Consider the following 20,666-nt stretch of genomic DNA (forward strand, 5'->3'; position numbering starts at 1 on the left):
TTCTTCAAAATTTTATTAGAATTTGGTGATTATTTAATAGTTAATGGTTCTTATTTGTCGTTTTTGCTGTTATTGCTGTTATATTGAAATGAAGTTTCTCTTCCTTTAAATAGTATAAACTGGAAAGAAACTGTCAGTGATTATTGTTGTTATATTGAAATGAAGTTGATAAGCTTCTCTTCCATAAAATAATATAAACTGGGATGACACTAAGATTTTCATTCACCAGTTATTGATATCAGGAAGAGGAACTATCCTAGAGCTGCTTCTGAAAGGAGATATGAAATATATATATATATACATGTTTATATGAGGGAGGATGTACATGTATATACTTTGAAGAACAGGAAGTGTGTGGGATATATGCCCTGCAATGTGACAAAAGGGGCTGATTGACATAGTGATCGTGGACTAAAGCTTGTATCCAGCAAAGTAAAGTTTTCAGGAGAATGATGTTTAGTTCAGATATGTTTGAGTATGCATGTATAAGTAGTCAATATACAAGTAGTGTTACATTGGGACACTCCCCACTGAGTGGTGAGCGTGCATGTATTGAAGTCTGATTCAATCTGATAATTTGGCAGTACCCTATCAAGTTGTTAAGTTTTTTCCTTTACCAAAACAAAATATGAAGGTATATGTAGACAGTATAATAGAAATGAAAATATTAGAGAGAGAGAAACAAAAGAATGCTTATATTCATAAAAAAGGTGTATGGTTGTTAAAAGGGAGGAAAGGGGCTATGAGCAATTGAAAGAAAGAAAGAAAGAAAGAAAGAAAGAAAGAAAGAAAGAAAGAAAGAAAGAAAGAAAGAAAGAAGGAAGGGAGGGAGGGAGGGAGGGAGGGAGGGAGGGAGGGAGGGAGGGAGGGAGGGAGGGAGGGAGGGAGGGAGGGAGGGAGGGAGGGAGGGAGGGAGGGAGGGAGGGAGGGAGGGAGGGAGGGAGGGAGGGAGGGAGGGAGGGAGGGAGGGAGGGAGGGAGGGAGGGAGGGAGGGAGGGAGGGAGGGAGGGAGGGAGGGAGGGAGGGAGGGAGGGAGGGAGGGAGGGAGGGAGGGAGGGAGGGAGGGAGGGAGGGAGGGAGGGAGGGAGGGAGGGAGGGAGGGAGGGAGGGAGGGAGGGAGGGAAAAAGAAAGGATTACAAAAAAGGACAAACAAGGGGAAGGAAAAGAGGGAGAGAGAGACGTATACATGGTTCCATATCAATTTGAATACTAGAATTAACGTCAGATCATCTATTTCAATTTGCAACAAGAGTAACCACATCCTCTTTTAAATTGAATAAAAATTTATTATGTGCCAATAGCAGCTATTCTTTGGCACTCCGATGTTTTGGCATACATGTACCATCTCTTCAGTTGCAGTGTCATTAGCAAGCCATGTTTGTTTAAATTTCTGAACCTTGCTTTGTTTCAATTCTGTTGTACCAGCCTGCCCTTGGTGGTGTTCCTAAACAGATATTTAACAGGAAGTAGAGAATCATGATTATATGAACCTTCAGTTGCTGTCATGTAAACAAATGGTTAGACTCTATGTTGGTCATACTCTGAAAGTGGATTAAAAAACTAACTATTAAAGGGGAAGTTCACCCTGAAGAAAAGTTTGTAAAAATAACAGAAAAAATAAGAAAAATTGGCGAAGGTTTGAAGTAAATCTGTTAAAGATTAAGAAAGTTATTAGAATTTTAAGTTTTGTGACGTCATAAAGGAGCAGCTGCCCCATATGTTATGTAATATAAAAAACATGAATTTCACTTTTTAATGGTTCCTGATGACTTTTATTTGTTCTCTTTCTATGATTGAGTGTGAAATGATTTGTCTATTGATATACAAAAGGTACAGTAAAAACCATTTTCAATTTTCTGAGAAAATGACATTTCATTGATCTTTTACCATTCGCTATGTAGGAATGCTGCTCGTATACATGTATGACGTCACAAATCAAATAATTGAAATTCTGATAGCTATTTAATTCTTTGATGGATTTTTCTCAAACCTTAGGCAATATTTTTTTGCTACTTTTAAAATAAACTTTTTGTCAGGGTGAACTTCCCCTTTAATCCCTAATACTAGTCTAAAAAACAGAAGCGACTCCAAACCGACCGAGGGTATGTCATTGGAAATAACCCAATAGCTTTGGTAGATTTCATAGAGTTATAGTTTACTAATATGACTATGTGACTATTAAAGCCATGGGAAAACAAGAGGAGGGATGGGTGAGGTTGGCATTAATAAAAATAATTACAGTTATTGAGCAATCGGTGAATCAGATTCTTTTTATTTTAAACTTATGTAATCAATTCTGCATTAATGAATATGGATGGATTTTGTGAATTGTCATTGTTTAAATTAATTTGCATACCCTATATTTATGATGACATTTAGTTACCTATGCAAATTGTGTTGAAAGTTCCCTGTCATGAATATGTGTAGGTCTGCTAGGGAGGGGTTTGGGGATGGGTGGGGTGTTATCCCAGGTCGTGTATGTTGAACTGGGTCAAATCCTGGCCAAGTAATGGAGATTAAAGCGACATCCTGTGCTATTTATTGAGAGGATATCAACAAGTAAATACAAGGGCAAGTAACCATGTTGATATGTCGCTAAACTGTCATTATGAACCAGGGGAAAAATTACACGGGGGCTTGGTGCGAATTTGCCCCCGAATGCCCTACAAAGCCCTGGAAAACTAAACAAAAGCCCCTGAAATTCACATAGAGTCCAATGTAAACCTTCATACAATGTGGCAAATTTGGTCTGGTGAGCTCAAAAGTAGCCCCAGAAAAAAATAATTAATTTTTACCCTGTTATGAACTGAAAATGATTGATTGAGGGACATCACCATAAAATACATACATGAACATGTATAATACGGTAATAGAACAATTTCCCCTGAGAAAATGACATTTTATTGATGTTCTACGATACGATATGTACGAAAGCTGCTTGCATATGATGTCACAAATCAATTAATTGCAATTCTAATAACTTTTTATTTTTTCATGGATTTTATCAAACCTATTTTTTGCTATTTTGTAAAATAAACTTTTTGACAGGGTGAACTTCCCCTTAAATGTATCTGCTGAAATTTAGGATAAGATTGTTGATATCCAGTTAAACAGAAATGTAAAAGAATCTTTCTTAATATCAAGTATTGTCAGAAAGAAATAGATTGATTGCTTCAACTCATTTTTAAAAATTGTCATTCTTTAATTGTCCAGGTTCACAGTTCGACCAATTGGGTTCAATGAAGAACTCAAAGTTAATGTCCAGTTTGAGTGTGACTGTGAATGCGAACAACGAAAGGTATGTATTTCTTTTTTCATCAGGATAATTTAGGCCTATTTTAAACTTTCAAACATCAACCTTTTTTTGAGATTCAATTGAAATAATGTTAGTACTGATGAATGCTTCGAATGTCTATTCTTTTCTCTAAAAAAATCTGTATCATGGATATGGTTGAGCTCGACTGCCAAGATCCTTTTTTTAGGGGGGGGGGTGTAGAGGGAAGGGTTTGTCAACCAAAGGTTCACTTGCAAATATTTGAAGAAAAACTGTTGGTTTAGAAGAATGCTTCCATGGCATTTGCACTGGGGACGGTTGCTCTGATGGAAAATCTGCTGGTTAAGCCAAAAAAAAACCCTTACCTCCAAAATTAAATAAGCCCTAATCCTTATCTTTGCATTATTTTGAACAAAAAAACCAAATTACGATCTTCACTCTAACCCTACATGTATGCCCTCTGAGATATTAAGATCAGAGCAAATGTTGTGCATCAGAAGAACTTCAACGTTAATTACATGTAGTTATAAAGCCTGGTTCACACCATTGCGCTATAAGCTGCATGTTGCTGCATTAGCCAGAAAAAAAAGCCTATTGTAGAATACTATGCGGCAAATTATTTGTACAGTAATTTGAGTGAAACTTAACTGGAATTCACCTCCGGAAGCGTTGGTGATTCCAGTTTGGTTTCACACGTGATAAAAATCCATCATTAGCCTTGCTTTTCACTGGAATCGTCATTCAATTACAATTTCTTTGTACTGTGTGAAAGGGCGGTACATGTACATCTCTTCGGGATATCACAGAAAATGTGCATGAATGGCCCTATTCCATCGGTCATAGAAATCTTAATCTAAATATCATTCATTCCAAAGTCTTAACACATAGTTCTCTAACTACCCTTCAAAAACATTTTCATATACCACAAACATAATGACTTAGCAACTTGATTACACAAAATGTGTATTTGGATTTTTTTCTATCTCTCGTAGGTCCCCAATAGTCCTACATGCAGTGGAGGTAACGGGACCTTAGAATGTGGAAGTTGTATCTGTAATACTGGTCATTATGGTAGATACTGTGAATGTAGCAGCGATGATCCTTCGTTAGAAGACAATGATGCACCATGTAGATCGTGAGTATACCCTGGTGTTTTTTAGTATATATATGTTACCCTTGTGTTTGTGAGTGTATATATGTTACCTTGGGTTTGTGAGTATATATATATATATGTTACCATTGTTACCATTGTGAGTATATCATTGAAGCAAAAACAAATCTGAGGGGTTACAGGAAATTTATCCCCCCAAATCGAAATCAGGCATACGGAAATGTGCCGCTGGAATTGGTCGCTTTTTTAGAAGAAATCCCTAAACATGGGCTATGGTTTTATGCTGGAAAATCCCTAAACATGGCCCCAATTTTTAGATACTGGCCCTAAACATGGGTCCATATTCTCCTCCAATGTTGGATGATAACCTTTTTTTTCTTTTTTTTTTGCTTGTCAAATTTAATCCTTAAAGATAGGTACTATCTTTAGCCAAAATGACTCGCAAATATGGGTATGGGTTTTGAACCTTCAGCCGCACACCCCCGTCCAAACCAAATCTAAGTACCCCCCCCCCCCCCCCCCGGGCCAACAAACATGTAGCTCTTGTAAGGGGAATAGTCCTCGAAAAAGAATGACGGTCTTGTGCAAAGGTTTGCTCTCCAAATGCCTTCACATTTATAATATTAGTAGAAAAAACAAAATGGGCTATGTACATTTGAAACAAGACCACCGTGTATGTATAGTCCCATCCACGCAGATATGTGCAGTCTTTTTGTTTTATAATAGATGAGTGGCTATTATCAAATGTGTAATGTAGATTTTGTTTTAGTACACACACTTTTGTAGGTGTAGTATGCATGTTTCTCCAACAATTCAAGCACTTGATATATACTTTTTGAGATCATTATATTTCGTTTGTATAAAGAAACTAAAATGTTTTTAGAGGAACATACATGTACTTGTTTTTCTACTTAGTAACATAATTACATGTACTGCAATATGAATGTATCGAGAAGTGAAAGAGCATTTTATTATTCAAGCGGGCCTATATTACAAGACTACACTCAGAATTTTGCATCATGGGTATTGAACCTGACCACATTTGAGGAGCTAGATAAGGACTTGAGGTGGTGTTGTTAAGAGTGCAGGTTTGTATCTGCTTTAAGACAGTACTAGTCTCTCTCTCTGTTCTTTTTGTGCAGACCGAATACTACCATCGTTTGTTCTGGAAGAGGATCTTGTGTGTGTGGAAACTGCATCTGCTTTCCAAGACCAGTGAGTATAAATGACATTAACCTTGTATATCTTCGCACAATATTGCTTTTTCTGAAGCCAGCCGCTTACTATATGATCCGATGCGACATCGTCCATGAACAAATAGCCTTTTGCATTTTGTACATATCTTGGTCTTAAAAAGTGGAAATTAATTGAATTGAAATATCATTCATTTCATAACCTTTGAAAGTTGCAAGAAGTAACATTATTTTATTTGTAGCTTAGCATAAGTTCAGAATAATAAAATCATTATTCCGCTTTTCTGCAAGCCTTTTTGTTCGGAGTAAATTCCAAATCGGCCTCAAGTCGATGATGGCGTTATGATTTAGAATTGATTTTGCTTTAATTGCCTACATGGAGAATAAAAATAGACTGGGATTTTCAGATTCCCCCTATTACTTAAATTTGTTATTTATATTACATGAAGCCTGCATGAAAGCTGAAGGTTATAACTTTTCTACCCATCTTGTTTTGTGACAGAAACCGACCGAAATTGTGTCTGGTCCATTCTGTGAATGCGATAACTTCAACTGTGACAGATATCAAGGGGAGCTGTGTGGAGGTGAGTTTATAAAACTTATCCCTAACTTACCTGGGCTATTTTGAGAGTTTACATTTCTGGAGGAGGGGGCTTTTTTCATTCCCGTAATATCTTGGCCCGCGGATATTACGATCGTGACAAAAATTTGCATGGAGGTAGAGAGTGACATTATCCTCACGATTGCATAAGTAAATTTTACTAAATTCTTATTTTTTATGATATATGAATTAATTAACTCAATTCTAACGTTTATTTGCTTCCAATAAATGAAGGAAAATAAGGGAGACATAGAGTGAAAGTTTGTCAAAAATCTATAAAAAAAAAAAGGATTCATTAAAAAAAAATGTGTTTCAAACTACTCTTTTATGCATTTCGTTCTATATATGATTTCCTTTAACAAACAACACATTTTCAGAAATGTGAAATGATGTATAAACTCCTCCACATTATAAACATGTATGTTCAGCTGTAACTGACTGAGAAAATTAATGTATGGAATCAATGATAGTTGGGAGGAATATGCCAGTGTAAGCAAAAAAATTGGACTGCGAATGGCATACTCTAAAATTAATTGTTTGTTTAATTTTGGCTCCAAAGTCATGTTTCTTTTCTGTTTTTATATAATCAACTTGACCTCAGGAAGAAATCCACTTTAAAGGACTGGAATAATATCCCCTTCTCAATTGTAATTAGCCTTTCCTTGGATAGATTTAAATAAAAACTAAATCAGCTTCGCTAAAGTCATTCCACATACAGTGCGCTGCTCTCCTCAACAAGTTAGCATAGGTATGTCCATCAACAACATTTTTGCTGACCTATCCATTCAGTTTACCAGGGCAATGTAACATATAGCTTTTTGATTGTGATTGATTGTGAGGTCGATTTACGATTGATAATGTACAATATTGCAATTGATTGTAGAAACGAGCCCCACGATCAATTGCTATTAAGTTACAGGGCCCATAATCACTCTCATTTTACTCCAATGATGTGATTGTCTTACAGGTGAGGATAGAGGGCGCTGTGTGTGTGATGAATACCTGCGGAGAAGTCGATGCCAGTGTAAACCGGGGTACAGCGGAGATGCCTGCGAGTGTTCTACTCGTACAGATACCTGTATGACGCAAGATGTAAGAAACTGGAGGGGAAAGTGGGAGTAAGGGAGGGAGGAGCAGGGAGGGGAAACAGAAAATGGGAGATAAGAAGGGAGGAGGAAGTGAGAGAGGACGAAGAGAGAATGGGAGCAAGGGAGGGAAGGATGGAAGGAACGAAGGACTAAAGGGGGAGATGGGCAGGGGAGGAAAGAGAATGGGATCAAGGGAAGGGAGGAGGGAGAGAAGGGCAATGGAGGAAGAGAAGGTCAAGGGAGGGAGAATGGGAGAGATGGAAAGGAGGAATAGAGGGAGAGAAGGGCAAGGGAGGGAGTAAGGAAGATTGAATGGGAGAGAAGGAGGGGAGGAATAGAGGGAGAGAAGGGCAAGGGAGGGAGTAAGGAAGATTGAATGGGAGAGAAGGAGGGGAGGAATAGAGGGAGAGAAGGGCAGGGGAGGGAGTGGGAAGGAAGAGAGAATGGGAGGGGAGGAATAGAAGAAGAGAAGGGCAAGGGAGGGAGGAGAGGGAGTAAGATAAGGGGAAGGAGAGAGAATGGGAGTACGCAAGGGGGGTGGGTGAGAAGGGAGAAAGAGAGGGAGGGAGGGAAGGATGGAGGAAAGCGGAGGAGTAGAGTAAAGAGGAGGGGAGGTAGAGATGTGGGAGGGAGAGTGGAGGGAGGAAAGGCAGGGGAGAGGGGAAGGAAGAATTAGTGTAGTTATGGTTTGACTGGAGTTACGCTATTGACCAGAATTGCATTAACAATATAGGACTTGTGCCATGCTTAGCTAATGCAAAGTCTTTCTGTAAAAATAACTTGCATGGATTGAATTGATGTAGACAATCAAGTTTGATAGAGAGAAGGTTTTAAAATGAGCGAGGGTGTTTCTTTATGAGGTAGCTTTATTCAAGTTTGGCTCAGGTTTTGTACTTATTAGACCATCTATTCACTCTTGTTAGCTTGTTTTTAACCTCGTTTTTAACCCTAGTCCTTGATTTTATAATGGGTAGAATACATATATTACAAACTCAAATATTTTTTTTGACCATATTTCTTTCTTTTTCCTATCCAGACCATATGTAATGGTCAAGGGGTCTGCGTTTGTGGCGAGTGTAGATGCAATGCTACGTCAGCCTATAGGGGACCGCTATGCCAAGATTGTCCGGTAAGTTCTTGACCCTTCCTTATCACCTCTTATTGTTCTGAGATTATTTGTTTATGTTATTTGGGGTTTTTCGTATGTATTTTGTGCTTCACATATCGTTGCTAGCTAGTTTATTAAATCCTTGTATCTTGATTTTTTGAAATTTGAGAAACGATTTTGAAAAGTGAATACATCTGGGAACATTGACTTAGAATGCACCAGCAGTGAACTATATACACTGATCCTGTAGGGCACTCTGAATTATAGATACACCTTTCAGCCACAAACATCTAGGGGCAAGCTATTTTCAACTGCTTTTTATGATTGAATTGAATTGAATAAATTTATTGTCCATTTAGGAAATTCTTTTTTACACTGGTTTACACACATGTACTGTAGATACAATGTACATGTATATACACAGAACAAAACAAAATATGAATAAAACATGTCAACATGAGGAAATAATTCCAATTCAGGTATACATGGTTCACGCAAAATTTACAATACACGAGTATTTGAAATACAAGCGAAAGTTAAAGTCAGGTTTAAGAATGAAATCATATTCTAGAATAATCATTGAGGATAGGTGTTTAAAATGTAGTTTATATTAATAGAGTGGTGCTCTAGCTGCAAGGCAATTCTTTCAGAGTTTCAGGTCATTAAAGGTCAAGTCCACCCCAGAAAAATGTTGATTTGAATAAATTTTTCACAAAACAGTTATATGCACAACTCAGTGGTATGCAAATGAGTGAGTCGATGATGTCCATCACTCACTATTTCTTTTGTTTTTTATTGTTTGAATTATACAATATTTCAATTTTTACCAATTTGACATCAAGGACCAACTTAACTGAACCATAAAATGTTATAACAATGTTAATGCCACATTTCCAGGGAGGAATAAAACTTTGTTTCACAGGACAATGAGGAAAAAATTAGAATATTTCATATTTCATATAATAAAATACAAAAGAAATAGTGAGTGAGTGATGTCATCAGTCCCCTCATTTGCATACCAACCAGGATGTGCATATAACTGTTTTGTAAAATTAAACAAAACTTTAAAATGTCATAACTTTCTTAATTTACATCCGAGTTTGATGAAATTTTCAGAGTTATGCTTGTTGGATTTTTCTCTTTTTATTCAAATCAACTTTTTGTGGGGGTGGACTTGTCCTTTAAGTTCATCAACCTATCAAGTGGGAATAACCCATTTCAAGCTCCTTGTAGCTTCTTTGTTTTTTCCCATATTGCTCTTATAAGTTTTATAATTTCAAATTCATATACCTGTTCACTATGTAATTCAATTATTAACTTTTTATTCTCTGAATGTATATATTGTATTGTTTTTTTATCACGAGAAATAAAATCAATCAATCAAACTACTTCAAGCACCAAGACAAAGAACTAGACACATGGCAAGAGGTCCTTCACCTCCAGTGGCCCTACCCTTCGGAATTCTTTCCCTAGCACTCTCCAATTACAAAACAATCCTAGACTTTTCAAAACCGAACTTAAGACATATCTCTTTATTGAAGTTTTTAATTATTATTCATTGTAGTTCAGCCATATATCATTGATTAATGTTGCTGTCCTTTAAGTGAAGTATTAAGCTTTCCACTCTTTAAATCTATAATTTCATTTTTGTTCATATTATTTCTGTAGAGCGCATTGATAGTCCTTACAAGTCTGAAATGCGTTACATAAACCTGTCATTGCTATTATAATTATTATTAGATTTTTATTAAAGTGACATTTATGTGCACCTGTTCAGATTGGGTATTTCAAGTGTGGTGTTGGTGTTGGAAGCACAAATTGGATTGCTTCCCCTAGTTCCAAAACCTATTCTGAGTTTATAAAACTGATCCAGATCACATTATTGACATCTCTTCAACTAGTGAATGACTTTTTAGGACCATCTTCATTTTATGTTTGGTGATATACTCGTGTAAAAATTGACCTAACACCAACACCAAAAGGTCGACACTGAACTTGGAATCACCCATGGCATTGTATTTATGAGCTCGCTGATTGTTATTTTACTATCTTGTCAATCCATAGACCTGTAGCGGCCAGTGTTCTAGAAATGAGAAGTGTGTCCAGTGCAAGGCCTTTGGTACAGGAGGACTTACTAAAGATGAATGTGATATGTGTCCATTCCCGGTTATCTTGGTCGATACCCTTGAGATTCGTAAGTAATAATTATAGTTATTATACTTGCTTATACTGGGCCTATTAGCTCTTTATCAGATGTCTCTTATCCCTGTACAATAAATGCGGCATAATTGTCGTGCCTTTAGAGAAATTATTATTCATTATTTTAGGGACACACTCACACAGTTTTAATTTGGGGAACTAACTTGCTTTATTTTGTTCAATGGATTATTTTAAGTCTTTATTGGTCAGTTTTTAATTCTCTGAATTGGCAACAACGATTTTTCTCTTGTTTTATTTGTTCTTATTAAGATTTGTTTATTAGGAATAAAGATAGATGAATAAAGAATGTTCTTGAAAGAAATGTGCCTTTTGTGACAATAATAAGCAAATATGCTACTTGCTTGCAGCAAAGTACCCAAACTATTTTATATGTTAATATACATTTCCTAGTCTATCTTGTTCAGGAGTTTTTTTCCCCTTTGTAAGATAATTAATCTGTTCATTAGACATTGACACAAATACTTTTACTCTTGCACTCTTGGTTAAAAAGAAGCATATAAGAGTTTGCGCTGGTAATCCTGTTCATATGGTATGGCACGGCTTGAATACAGACTATGTATCTGTTTGGATTTTCACCATGGGAAAATAGAAATTATATATATGTATCTATCCATCTTTCTCTATGAACATGATATTATATTTTATTTTTATGTTGACAGCTGATGGATCAGAGAAATGTCTAGCAGAAGATGATGACGATTGTTCAATCATCTTTACCTATGCTAAATTTCCCAATGGATCCCTCGTTTTATATGTGCAGAAAGAAAAAGGTGAGAAAATGGTTTCTGAATCGTGCTTGTGAAGGCTGTTTATTTTAATTAATTGACTGTGAGCGCATATTGGAATTTCAAGATTCTAATTGTAGTAATCAGCAAGGTGACTTTGAATGGAATCCAACACAATTACCACCAAGTATTTGTCTACTGCTACTCTTACATTTGTACTTGGTGGATAAAACCATTCTGCTCAATATCGTCTTTTACTGCAATTGCAGTGACTTACTTTAATTGGCCTTTCTGTGTTTTTTGCCTTTTATTTATTTATTCATTTGTTTACATGTATCTTTATTTTCTCGCATATCTGTGTATTTCGTTTTTGTAATCAAAGAAGCATTAGAATTATGAAAGAAGATAATATTAAAATTATTCTTATAATTTTGTCCCTTCTCCAGTCTGCTTTGTACCGGTGAATATTCTTCATGTTATCATTGGTATTATTGTCGGTATCATCATCGTTGGATTGGCTCTATTACTTGTTTGGAGGTTGCTAGTCTTCGTTCAAGACAGGAGAGAATTTGCATTATTTGAAAAAGAAAGGCAGGATACGCGGTGGGGACAGGTGAGAAATAAGATCTTTCTTTCTCTCGTACTTTTCTTTCAGTCTTTTCTTTGTGTCTTTTTGTCTTTCACTTTGTCCATTTGTCTTCTGTTTATGTTTAGTCATATCCTTTCTTCTTCCCCCTCCCCTTTCTTTCTTTCTATGTTTATTCTCCAATGCTGATTCTTTCTCCCTTTCTTTCTCTCTCAATATTTTCTCTCTCGCTCTCTCTCCCTCTCTTCCTCTTGAATCTCTTCTTTGTCCAAATCTGCCTTCCCTCTCTCTTTCACTTTCACTACTCTCCATTTCCATTCCTTTCATGTCATTTCGTTGTCTTGATTTCTCTTTGTATTTGTTCTGTTTGGCCCGAATTTACAAAGGTGGTTTTGAATACCCATGGTTGAATCCATGGTTTATGCAGATTTCCTGTATAAATTACGCTTAATTTAGCGCGTGTCGGGCGCGTGTATAAAAAATGTCCAATGCTGATGCGCGCTTTTGTCACAGTGCGCCAAATTGACGCCTGTTACCAGGGTTAGATACGCTATTTTATTCATGAGTCCACTGTTTGAAGACTGGACTCATGAATAAAAACAGTGGACTCATGAATAAAAACAGTGGACTCATGAATAAAATAGCGTATCTAACCATGGCAACAGGCGTCAATTGGCGCACTGTGACAAAAGCGCGCATCAGCATTGGACATTTTTTATACACGCGCCCGATACGCGCTAAATTAAGCGTAATTTATACAGGAATTCTACATAAACCATTGATTCAACCATGGGTTTTCAAAACCACCTTTGTGAATTCGGGCCTTTGAGTCCCACTAACTTACGTTATTTTCTTAATGTGATTCCCATTTTCAATCAAGTTTTTAAAACACAACATTTATTTATTCATTATTTTTTGTGTGTGGAAATATAAGCCTACATGTAGAAGCTTACATCAGAGTGAGACTGATCCACCCCAAGGCATTGTCACAGCAACCCCTTCCCCCAGAAATAATAGATTATACCCTCCATGGCCAGGTCCATGATCCACATTCCACACATATGTACTTGCATTACAGTTATGAATTCAACCTCAGAACACTTTAACTTGATAAATGGGAGTCTGTCCAAAGAAAAACACAAGCTTTTTCAATGGTATACAGTATGCCAATGAGACATGTGCATTGCTATGTCAGTGCCAGTGTTATCCTGTCTGTAGGCATGTACCTTCCCCCCCCCCCCCCTCAGAAAAAAAAGAAAGAAGAAAAATATATGTAGCTTCCTAACAAAATTGGTGTTCATGTTGAACAGTTCTACCCCAAGACATTGGTAATATGTCACCGATGTGTTGGCTCAGTAGGTAGAGCATCCGTCTCACAATCGGGAGGTCCGGAGTTCAAACTCCGGCCGCGTCAGACCAAAAGATGTTTAAAAGATGGGAGTTGCTGCTACCCTGTTTGGCGTTCAACGATTAAAAGGATAGAGCATTGTCGTTCTGGCGCTGCGCAGCGGCTGCCGGGGACACGATCAATTGGACAAAACAAATTTTTGGATTATTTCATTTCATGTCTATTTCCAATGATAAAATATGGATTTTCATTTTCATGTTTCACATGATGCTCGATAGTCCTAATGCTCGAGTGTATTTCACAATCTCTGCCATTGTTACATACAGTATCTTTACCTCTTTATTTTTTTTTTCAATTCTTCTGGCCCACACTAACTTTCAATGTGATATACTAATGCATATCATACTTTTCTTTCCTTTTCTCAATCAATTAATTTCCAGAATGAAAATCCGATATACAAGCCATCAACATCTACATTCAAGAACCCTGTCTACCAGAAATGAGAAAGGACCTCAAGTGCCAGTTATTTTTATTAATCTTTCTCTTTATATTCTAAAATATAAATTCCATTCAGCAATAAAAATTAATAGGGTTTTTTATACAGTGGATTGAAGCAGTGTACACACAATGAAGTTAACTACACACAAATCCTTGTAGCAGTGGTTTGAGTTTGAAAAGTGGATTGAGGAAAAAAATTTATGAACATGCATGTATTAATTGGCTTACGTACGGTAAGTGCAGCCAGTTCATACATAAATCAGCAGTGATGATAATACTAGTGTTTTGCTCAATGAATTACTTGTACTCTGGCTAACATGCAGAGTGTATTTAAACCACAATGGCATGACTCCAAGATCGTTGTGGATGTTATGGAGAATATTTTCCCCTCCAGGTGGAGCACACAGGCTATTTCTGTGAACTACATGCACTAAAATTCTAAAACAGAGTTTGATAATATCTTTCCGACAATGAATTCATGCAATCATGACTTACCACTTTGTTTATTAATTAAATAGGTCGGCTGTTATAAGTTTATCCACAATATTTTAGATGAAAAAATGATATATTTATCTTGATCAGTGTGTGTATGTGTGATGTGAGCATTCACTATAATTTCATTGTCTAGTATGCAACAGGGATATGATGTTAGAAGGGAAAGTACCTGTACAGTGCACACAGAAATGTGTATATATGGGACTACACCAGTCAGAAGCGTCAAGATTTTTAAAAAGTAAATTCTTAGCAGGGTTCATGGTAGCTTCAGCATCAAAAGATTGAAATTTAAATCGGACAATATATTTTGTGGCTTTAGTTCAATCTTGTTTGAAATATTTAGGTGTAAAGTTCCGAGTATATGACTCAAACAATTCATTTTCTGGCGGGCAATAACTCAAGCTTTTTTGTAACATACAAAACGGCTCATCCCTGGAATTGAACATGTGTTATCAATCTGGCATTGATCGATAGTCTTTTTAAAGAGCGTAATTTTTTTGTTCTGAATCTACAGAACAAAGGAATATTGCCATAATGTAAACAAAATTTTGTATAAAGTTAATAATTTATGTATGTTTTTTGTTTTTATATATATGTCGCTATGTCAGTGTCTTGTCTTTGTGTACCGGTAGGTCTATAGTGAGTTGGGTTGGTATTGTATTCACACATCTGGATGTGTAAACACAAAATGTTACCTTCACTTGCATTGGGTGATTACAAGGTTGGTGTTGGTGTTGGGTTTAGAAGTACAATTTAAACGTTGTTTTCACAGGGCATGCGAACGGTTTGCAAATGTAGGAAAAGTGGATGTGGAGAAGTTTGTCTCCAACAGTCTGCACAGCAATGTGTTCGCAAATCATTCTCGCGCAATTTGTACAAATATCGTGCGTCTGTTTCTGGCAAACTAAGAAGAACTCTCACGGGGGATTTTCAAAGCTTCCGAACTTACGCGCGTGTTTTGCAAGCTTTTGCAGCAGAAAGTAGGAATGACAGACTTTGCCATTATGTTCAAACTTCGCATCCTTCGAAAATCATTCACCTGCCTTGTGAAAACGGTCCTGTGCTTTAGATTGCAATTCCTTAGCTCCAAAACCTAATCTGAGTTGACAAAAATGATTCATTCACATTATTAAGAGCTCAACACTTGGTGAGATTCAACCCAGGATCAGGGGGGTATTTCATCAAAAAAATTTGTCTGACAAGTTTTCAGATCTGACAACTCTCCTTGATTCTGATTGGCTGAGAAGCATCGATGATACTATGGTAACTGTTGGATAAAACGTCTGAAAAGTCCTTTCATGAAATGCCCCCCCAGCTCTATTTTTAAGTTTGGTCCTGGGCTGATATTAAAATTGACCTAATACCAGAAAAGAAAGGTCATCACCAAGCTTGAAATCACTCACTTTAGTGATAAAATAATTACATGCACATGTAATTCTTGTGGTAGAAATGCATATTGTGACCTAATTGGGGGGGCGGGGCTGTGAATAAGTAGTTAAAAAGTTTGTTAAATATAATGGTAAAAAAGTTTAAATATGCACTTTCTGCCAAAGGTAATGTGACTCCGAAATCACTTTGTATGCATGTTTTTGTTGCGGAAATGGACCATATAATATATACATCCCAATTTATGCACCAATCATTAGGCTCAGTTTTGTTATGTATTATATTACAACTCCTATTTGTTTGTATAGAATCAGCTTGTATATACATATTGTAGAGAAAATGGACAAAAAAAATCTGAAGTTGATTGCTATTTTAAGAAATAAATGTAGAATAGAATTTTTAACTTATATGATTAGTTGTAAAAAATATCTGACTGTAAAGGAATATAACACATCTATGTAAAAAAAAAAGTAGCAGATGGTGGATTGAAAAACATGAACCAAAGCAGTAAAGTATAGGACCAAATGCCGAGCATGGTTTCTCCTTAGTTGATAGCAATCTTTTATTTTATGTTGACAATTATTATTGCGATTATTCTCTTAATCACCAATGATGAATTTTGTAATTAAAGAATGTCAGATATTGACTACATTACATTCTTGACTACTTTTCAGTTCATCCTTTCAGACTCTTGATTGAGTGTGTCACTTTTTGCATAAAAGGGCTGCATGACATGACAATAATGCATCACCTTGCATACATGTAGATCGACCAAGAAATATTCTTGTTTACTTTGTTTTCCATACTGTTCATTGTTCAATAGGGAAGAATATTTAAATGAAGCCCGGAAAAAAGTTTTGAAGCATTGCTTATATTCATATTCTACTTGCCTTTTCAGTTTAGTATAATGTTTGTGATGATCAACCTTGTTCATCAGTTTCTTGGTCGTATTTTCTTTTTTTTTGTAATTTTCTTCTTTTGTCACATATTAATGTTATTTTTAAAATTGCCGATATTTCAACGAATATCTTGAAAGTTAAAGTAATTTACTCCTTATTGTCTCTATTGTTTTTTCACTTACAAATACAGATGATATTTGTGAAAAATCCTTTTTAATATTAAAATGAGAGAGCTTGGATCATGTCGTCAATTTTTATGCTAAAATTATATCGATATCTTGTAAAATACAAATTAACAAATATTGCGATTACATGTGCATAATCTATACATTTTTGTTTTGAATAGCTGTACATAAACAATTGTAGAAAAAGCAGTTATTTATACTTGTAGAAGAATTGCTCAAACAAGTTTTCAATTTCTCGTTTAATTTTGAATTATATGTATTTGTCAGATTTTGCAAAATCTTTGATGATGGGGAGAAAAATATATATTCTAATCATATTTGTGTAATGAACATAACATGTTAATCTTCCAAGATTGATATCAAAGTATTATAATGAGTGCAGTAGTGTAAATCTTTCTCTATCAACTTGTGTTGTTATATTTTATATTTATTAGGCTATTTTGTCATTTCTTTTCAAATTTAATTCACAAACACTGGTGTCATCCATATCATTACCACAACCATTAAAAAAGAATTCCCCTTTCCAATTTCTTTAAAAGAAATAATAGCTTTAATGAAAAGAAATGAATTGTGATACTGTAGCTATTACTGATCGTATACTTATGCAATTTTCATTAAGTATTTAATGCAGGAATTTAGTTATATACATGTAAATGATTTTTCTATTGTTGGTGCAGAGAAAAAGATCAAGTGAAAACGAAGATCATGGACTATTTTAATTTTTTAAGATGTCGCAATTCTGGAAAATGGTGTCTAAATCATCTTCTGGCTCACAGCCATGCTAGACAATAAAAGTTGCACATGGCATATGTGCTCAATGACCATCATCTCTGATTTGAAAATATAAAAGATTAGAAGTGAATGTGTTTATAGATGTTAACAACTAGTTTGCATATCTATTCAAGCTAAAGCATTGCTAGCCACTGATCACAGATGAAATGCACAAACCGCCTTATTATCCCGACAGTAGTCACACAAATGTTGCAAGGTTGCAATGCTACTGGTAATGACTGAGACATTTGAATTGTGGCTCTTTTTTTTTGAAGGGGGGGATGAATGTCCTATATTCCTCCAGTGTTTCATGCCAAAATTTACACTTCGACATGTATACAAATTCTTCCAAAGTATTTTTAAAAGAGACATGATATATAGATATATTTTTTTCTTGAATCAGATACTAGAATTTAAGATCTTGAAAAAAGCACACACTGTACATGTAGATGGAAACATCTAATAAATTACTATAATGATATACTAAAATATCAAAACTGGTGTATGTTAGTGACATTCTTAAGCAATATACCTTGTAAATGTTCAGTGTCGGTTTATTTGATGCATTTTTAGATTCTTTAAGAACAAATCAATCCTATGCAATCCAATTTTCAATTAGTTGAAATTGTATCCTAGGTCATGGTCAATGATGATGTTGCTTTTTTGGTTTGGTGATTTTCTACAGCAATATGCCTAATGGAACAGTATATTATATAGTTAACTGGGAGATAAATGCAGGCTATAAAGACATGTTGAATAAATACTTTATCCTCGTATTATGAGTTCTTACATGAACTTGTCGTCTTTGATAATGCTGTTGTGTTGCACATCATGTTGAATCCCAAAAAGCCATTTGTCTTCTCTTTCATCCATTTTAGTTTGAGTTATGTTCAAAATTTCATGAAACTACAATGTACATTTTTGTTTTGCATCACACATCATTTTCTTACATTTTCATGATTCGCTGAAAGCTTGCTAGATATCTTAGAATAAAGATGTATGTGCAAATAATGCAGAGTCAGAGGAGCAGTTTTAGATTGATGCACATTTATCTGTTTTTATGTACTCCGCTTTGTGTATGACCTTTGCTTGTAAAGGAAATTATTGAAAGCTAGAGTTTAATGGATTTTTTATCCCCTACTATTTGTGCTTAACATAAAGAACGTACATGAGTTTACAGCAGATATTATATAAATTATCCACCTTTAAGTTAGTTTATTGCACAGAAGCTATACTTGAATGATATCGATACGCAGATATGATGACTGTGTGAATGCCCTTAGAATTATGCTCTACTGAAATACATGTCAATTAATATGACACTATAGATGTAAGTTGATAGTTCATTATACCAGTTTTTTCATTAAAAAAGATAGCGTATTCACATATCATTTGAATATGCAGATTTAGATTTGCTCAGACCTTTTTTCCTCTGTGAATAACATGACAGACCATTTTGTCCAAATCAAATAACATTGAAATTTTAAAAATTCCATAAATGAGACAAATGTTCACTCTGATTTGAAAAATTATGTATAACATGAACCTTTGCTACCACCAAACAATAGTGTAATTTAATTTTCTTTGCAAATCTAATGTGAAACTGACAAGTGATGTCTCAAAGTTGTTCACAATATCAATCACATGTAATGTAATATTCTTATTTTTCTCATTACCTTATTCAATGTGTTAGTAGAATTAATTATTTTGATTATTTAATTATGCAAATTTTATACATGATTCATAAGGACATTCAGTATGGTTCTTGAAAACGTAGTGAAGTTGATTAGTCAATTCTCCTGCAATTATGATTATTATCAAAGACGATCATACATTTTTAAAAGATGAATTTGATTTTCTTTATAAACACCATGGTGCTAAATCTGTCCTTGTCTTTGACCTTTGACCTCCTGTGACCAAAATCAAGGAATTATTTTTTATTCTCACTTTTCTAACTTAAAGTAGATATGTAAAGTCATGTGTGGGTGTTTGATTTTTTTTGCTGTAAATGTCTTTCTACTGACATCGTTTCTTTAACAGTATAGATATATTAAATAATCCAATTTATGAAGAGCTTTTCTTGGGCTTTGTCATACATAGAGTTGCAATTGATCCAGTCACTCATAACTATGGAATGCCAGAGATGCCAATATATAGAAATTCTTGAATGCATTTGTCAGTTCAAAGAGTTTTACAGATACAGTGTGTACTCCTGCATGCGCCAATTAATACGTGGAGCGTTGTGGCCCAGTGGATTAGTCTGCTGACTTTGAAACAGAGGGTCGCGGGTTCAAATCCCAGCCTAGGCGTAATTTCCTTCGGCAAGAAATTTATCCACATTGTGCTGCACTCAACCCAGGTGAGGTAAATGGGTACCTGGCATGAATTTATTCCTTGAAATGCCACTGCACTGTAAAAGGCTACGGGGCTAAAGCCAGGGTAATAATATCCAATTGAGCGCATAGGGACGCATTTGGCAGTGATATGTGCTATGTAAGCATGTTGGTATTATTATTGTTATTGATAAACTACATATACATGTACTCCTTGTTTGCGAAGTTGCAATGTGGAGAATTATGGTATCGATGGCTTTCTATAGTTGTTACTGATGACATTAATCACAGCTATTTGTGAGATGAGGTCCAGTTCTCTGTCCTCTTTAGTATGATATCTATACATGATTTGTTTTATTTTATTAAAAGCATAGGCTACCCTCTACTACATATACATGTATGTCCATAGATTCCTTATAATCTATCTGTAATCAAAGTAATGTTATTTTTACCATTCCATCTTTTCACCTTTGAATGTGATATTGGATACAATGATTATATGATGTATAAGAGCTGATTTTGGTAAAGAGGATTATGACGATTAAAGTTGCCTTTTTTGGTAGAAACAGTAAATTGTTGCATTTTTTAAATTCCTTGCATGTGCTTTGATTATGATATATAGTTGTAGTGAAGAACCGTGTGATAATTAGTAGGGAGTAAATGTATTGAAAATGACCGTCAAATGACAAAGAACGGCTGGGAGTTCTTTGTCGAAAATTGGTGAAATGGAACAGCAGTTTCGTCATGGGTTTCAGAGCTGACAAAAAGTTGCAAATTTGTCGTCCAGGATGAAACTGCTGTTCTGATTCACCAATTTCTGACAAAGACTTTGTTTTAGGCATGA

The 20,666-nt window shown here is 35.4% G+C and overlaps 1 protein-coding gene across 1 annotated transcript in view; it reads left to right on the plus strand.

Moving 5' to 3' along the window:
* LOC129273988 (integrin beta-1-A-like) overlaps positions 1-20,395 on the plus strand; it is a 55,781-nt gene extending 35,386 nt beyond the window's left edge. The window contains exons 14-23 of the mRNA XM_064108111.1: positions 3,215-3,299; positions 4,268-4,410; positions 5,529-5,601; positions 6,082-6,163; positions 7,148-7,272; positions 8,305-8,397; positions 10,441-10,570; positions 11,256-11,366; positions 11,768-11,934; positions 13,696-20,395. Of these exons, the coding sequence (XP_063964181.1) occupies positions 3,215-3,299; positions 4,268-4,410; positions 5,529-5,601; positions 6,082-6,163; positions 7,148-7,272; positions 8,305-8,397; positions 10,441-10,570; positions 11,256-11,366; positions 11,768-11,934; positions 13,696-13,758 (1,072 nt within the window). The 3' untranslated portion in view covers positions 13,759-20,395. The remainder of the gene's footprint in view (positions 1-3,214; positions 3,300-4,267; positions 4,411-5,528; positions 5,602-6,081; positions 6,164-7,147; positions 7,273-8,304; positions 8,398-10,440; positions 10,571-11,255; positions 11,367-11,767; positions 11,935-13,695) is intronic.
* The last annotated feature ends 271 nt before the right edge of the window (positions 20,396-20,666 follow it).

This window comes from Lytechinus pictus, chromosome 13 (genome assembly GCF_037042905.1).
Source record: "Lytechinus pictus isolate F3 Inbred chromosome 13, Lp3.0, whole genome shotgun sequence".
Lineage (NCBI taxonomy): Eukaryota > Metazoa > Echinodermata > Echinoidea > Temnopleuroida > Toxopneustidae > Lytechinus > Lytechinus pictus.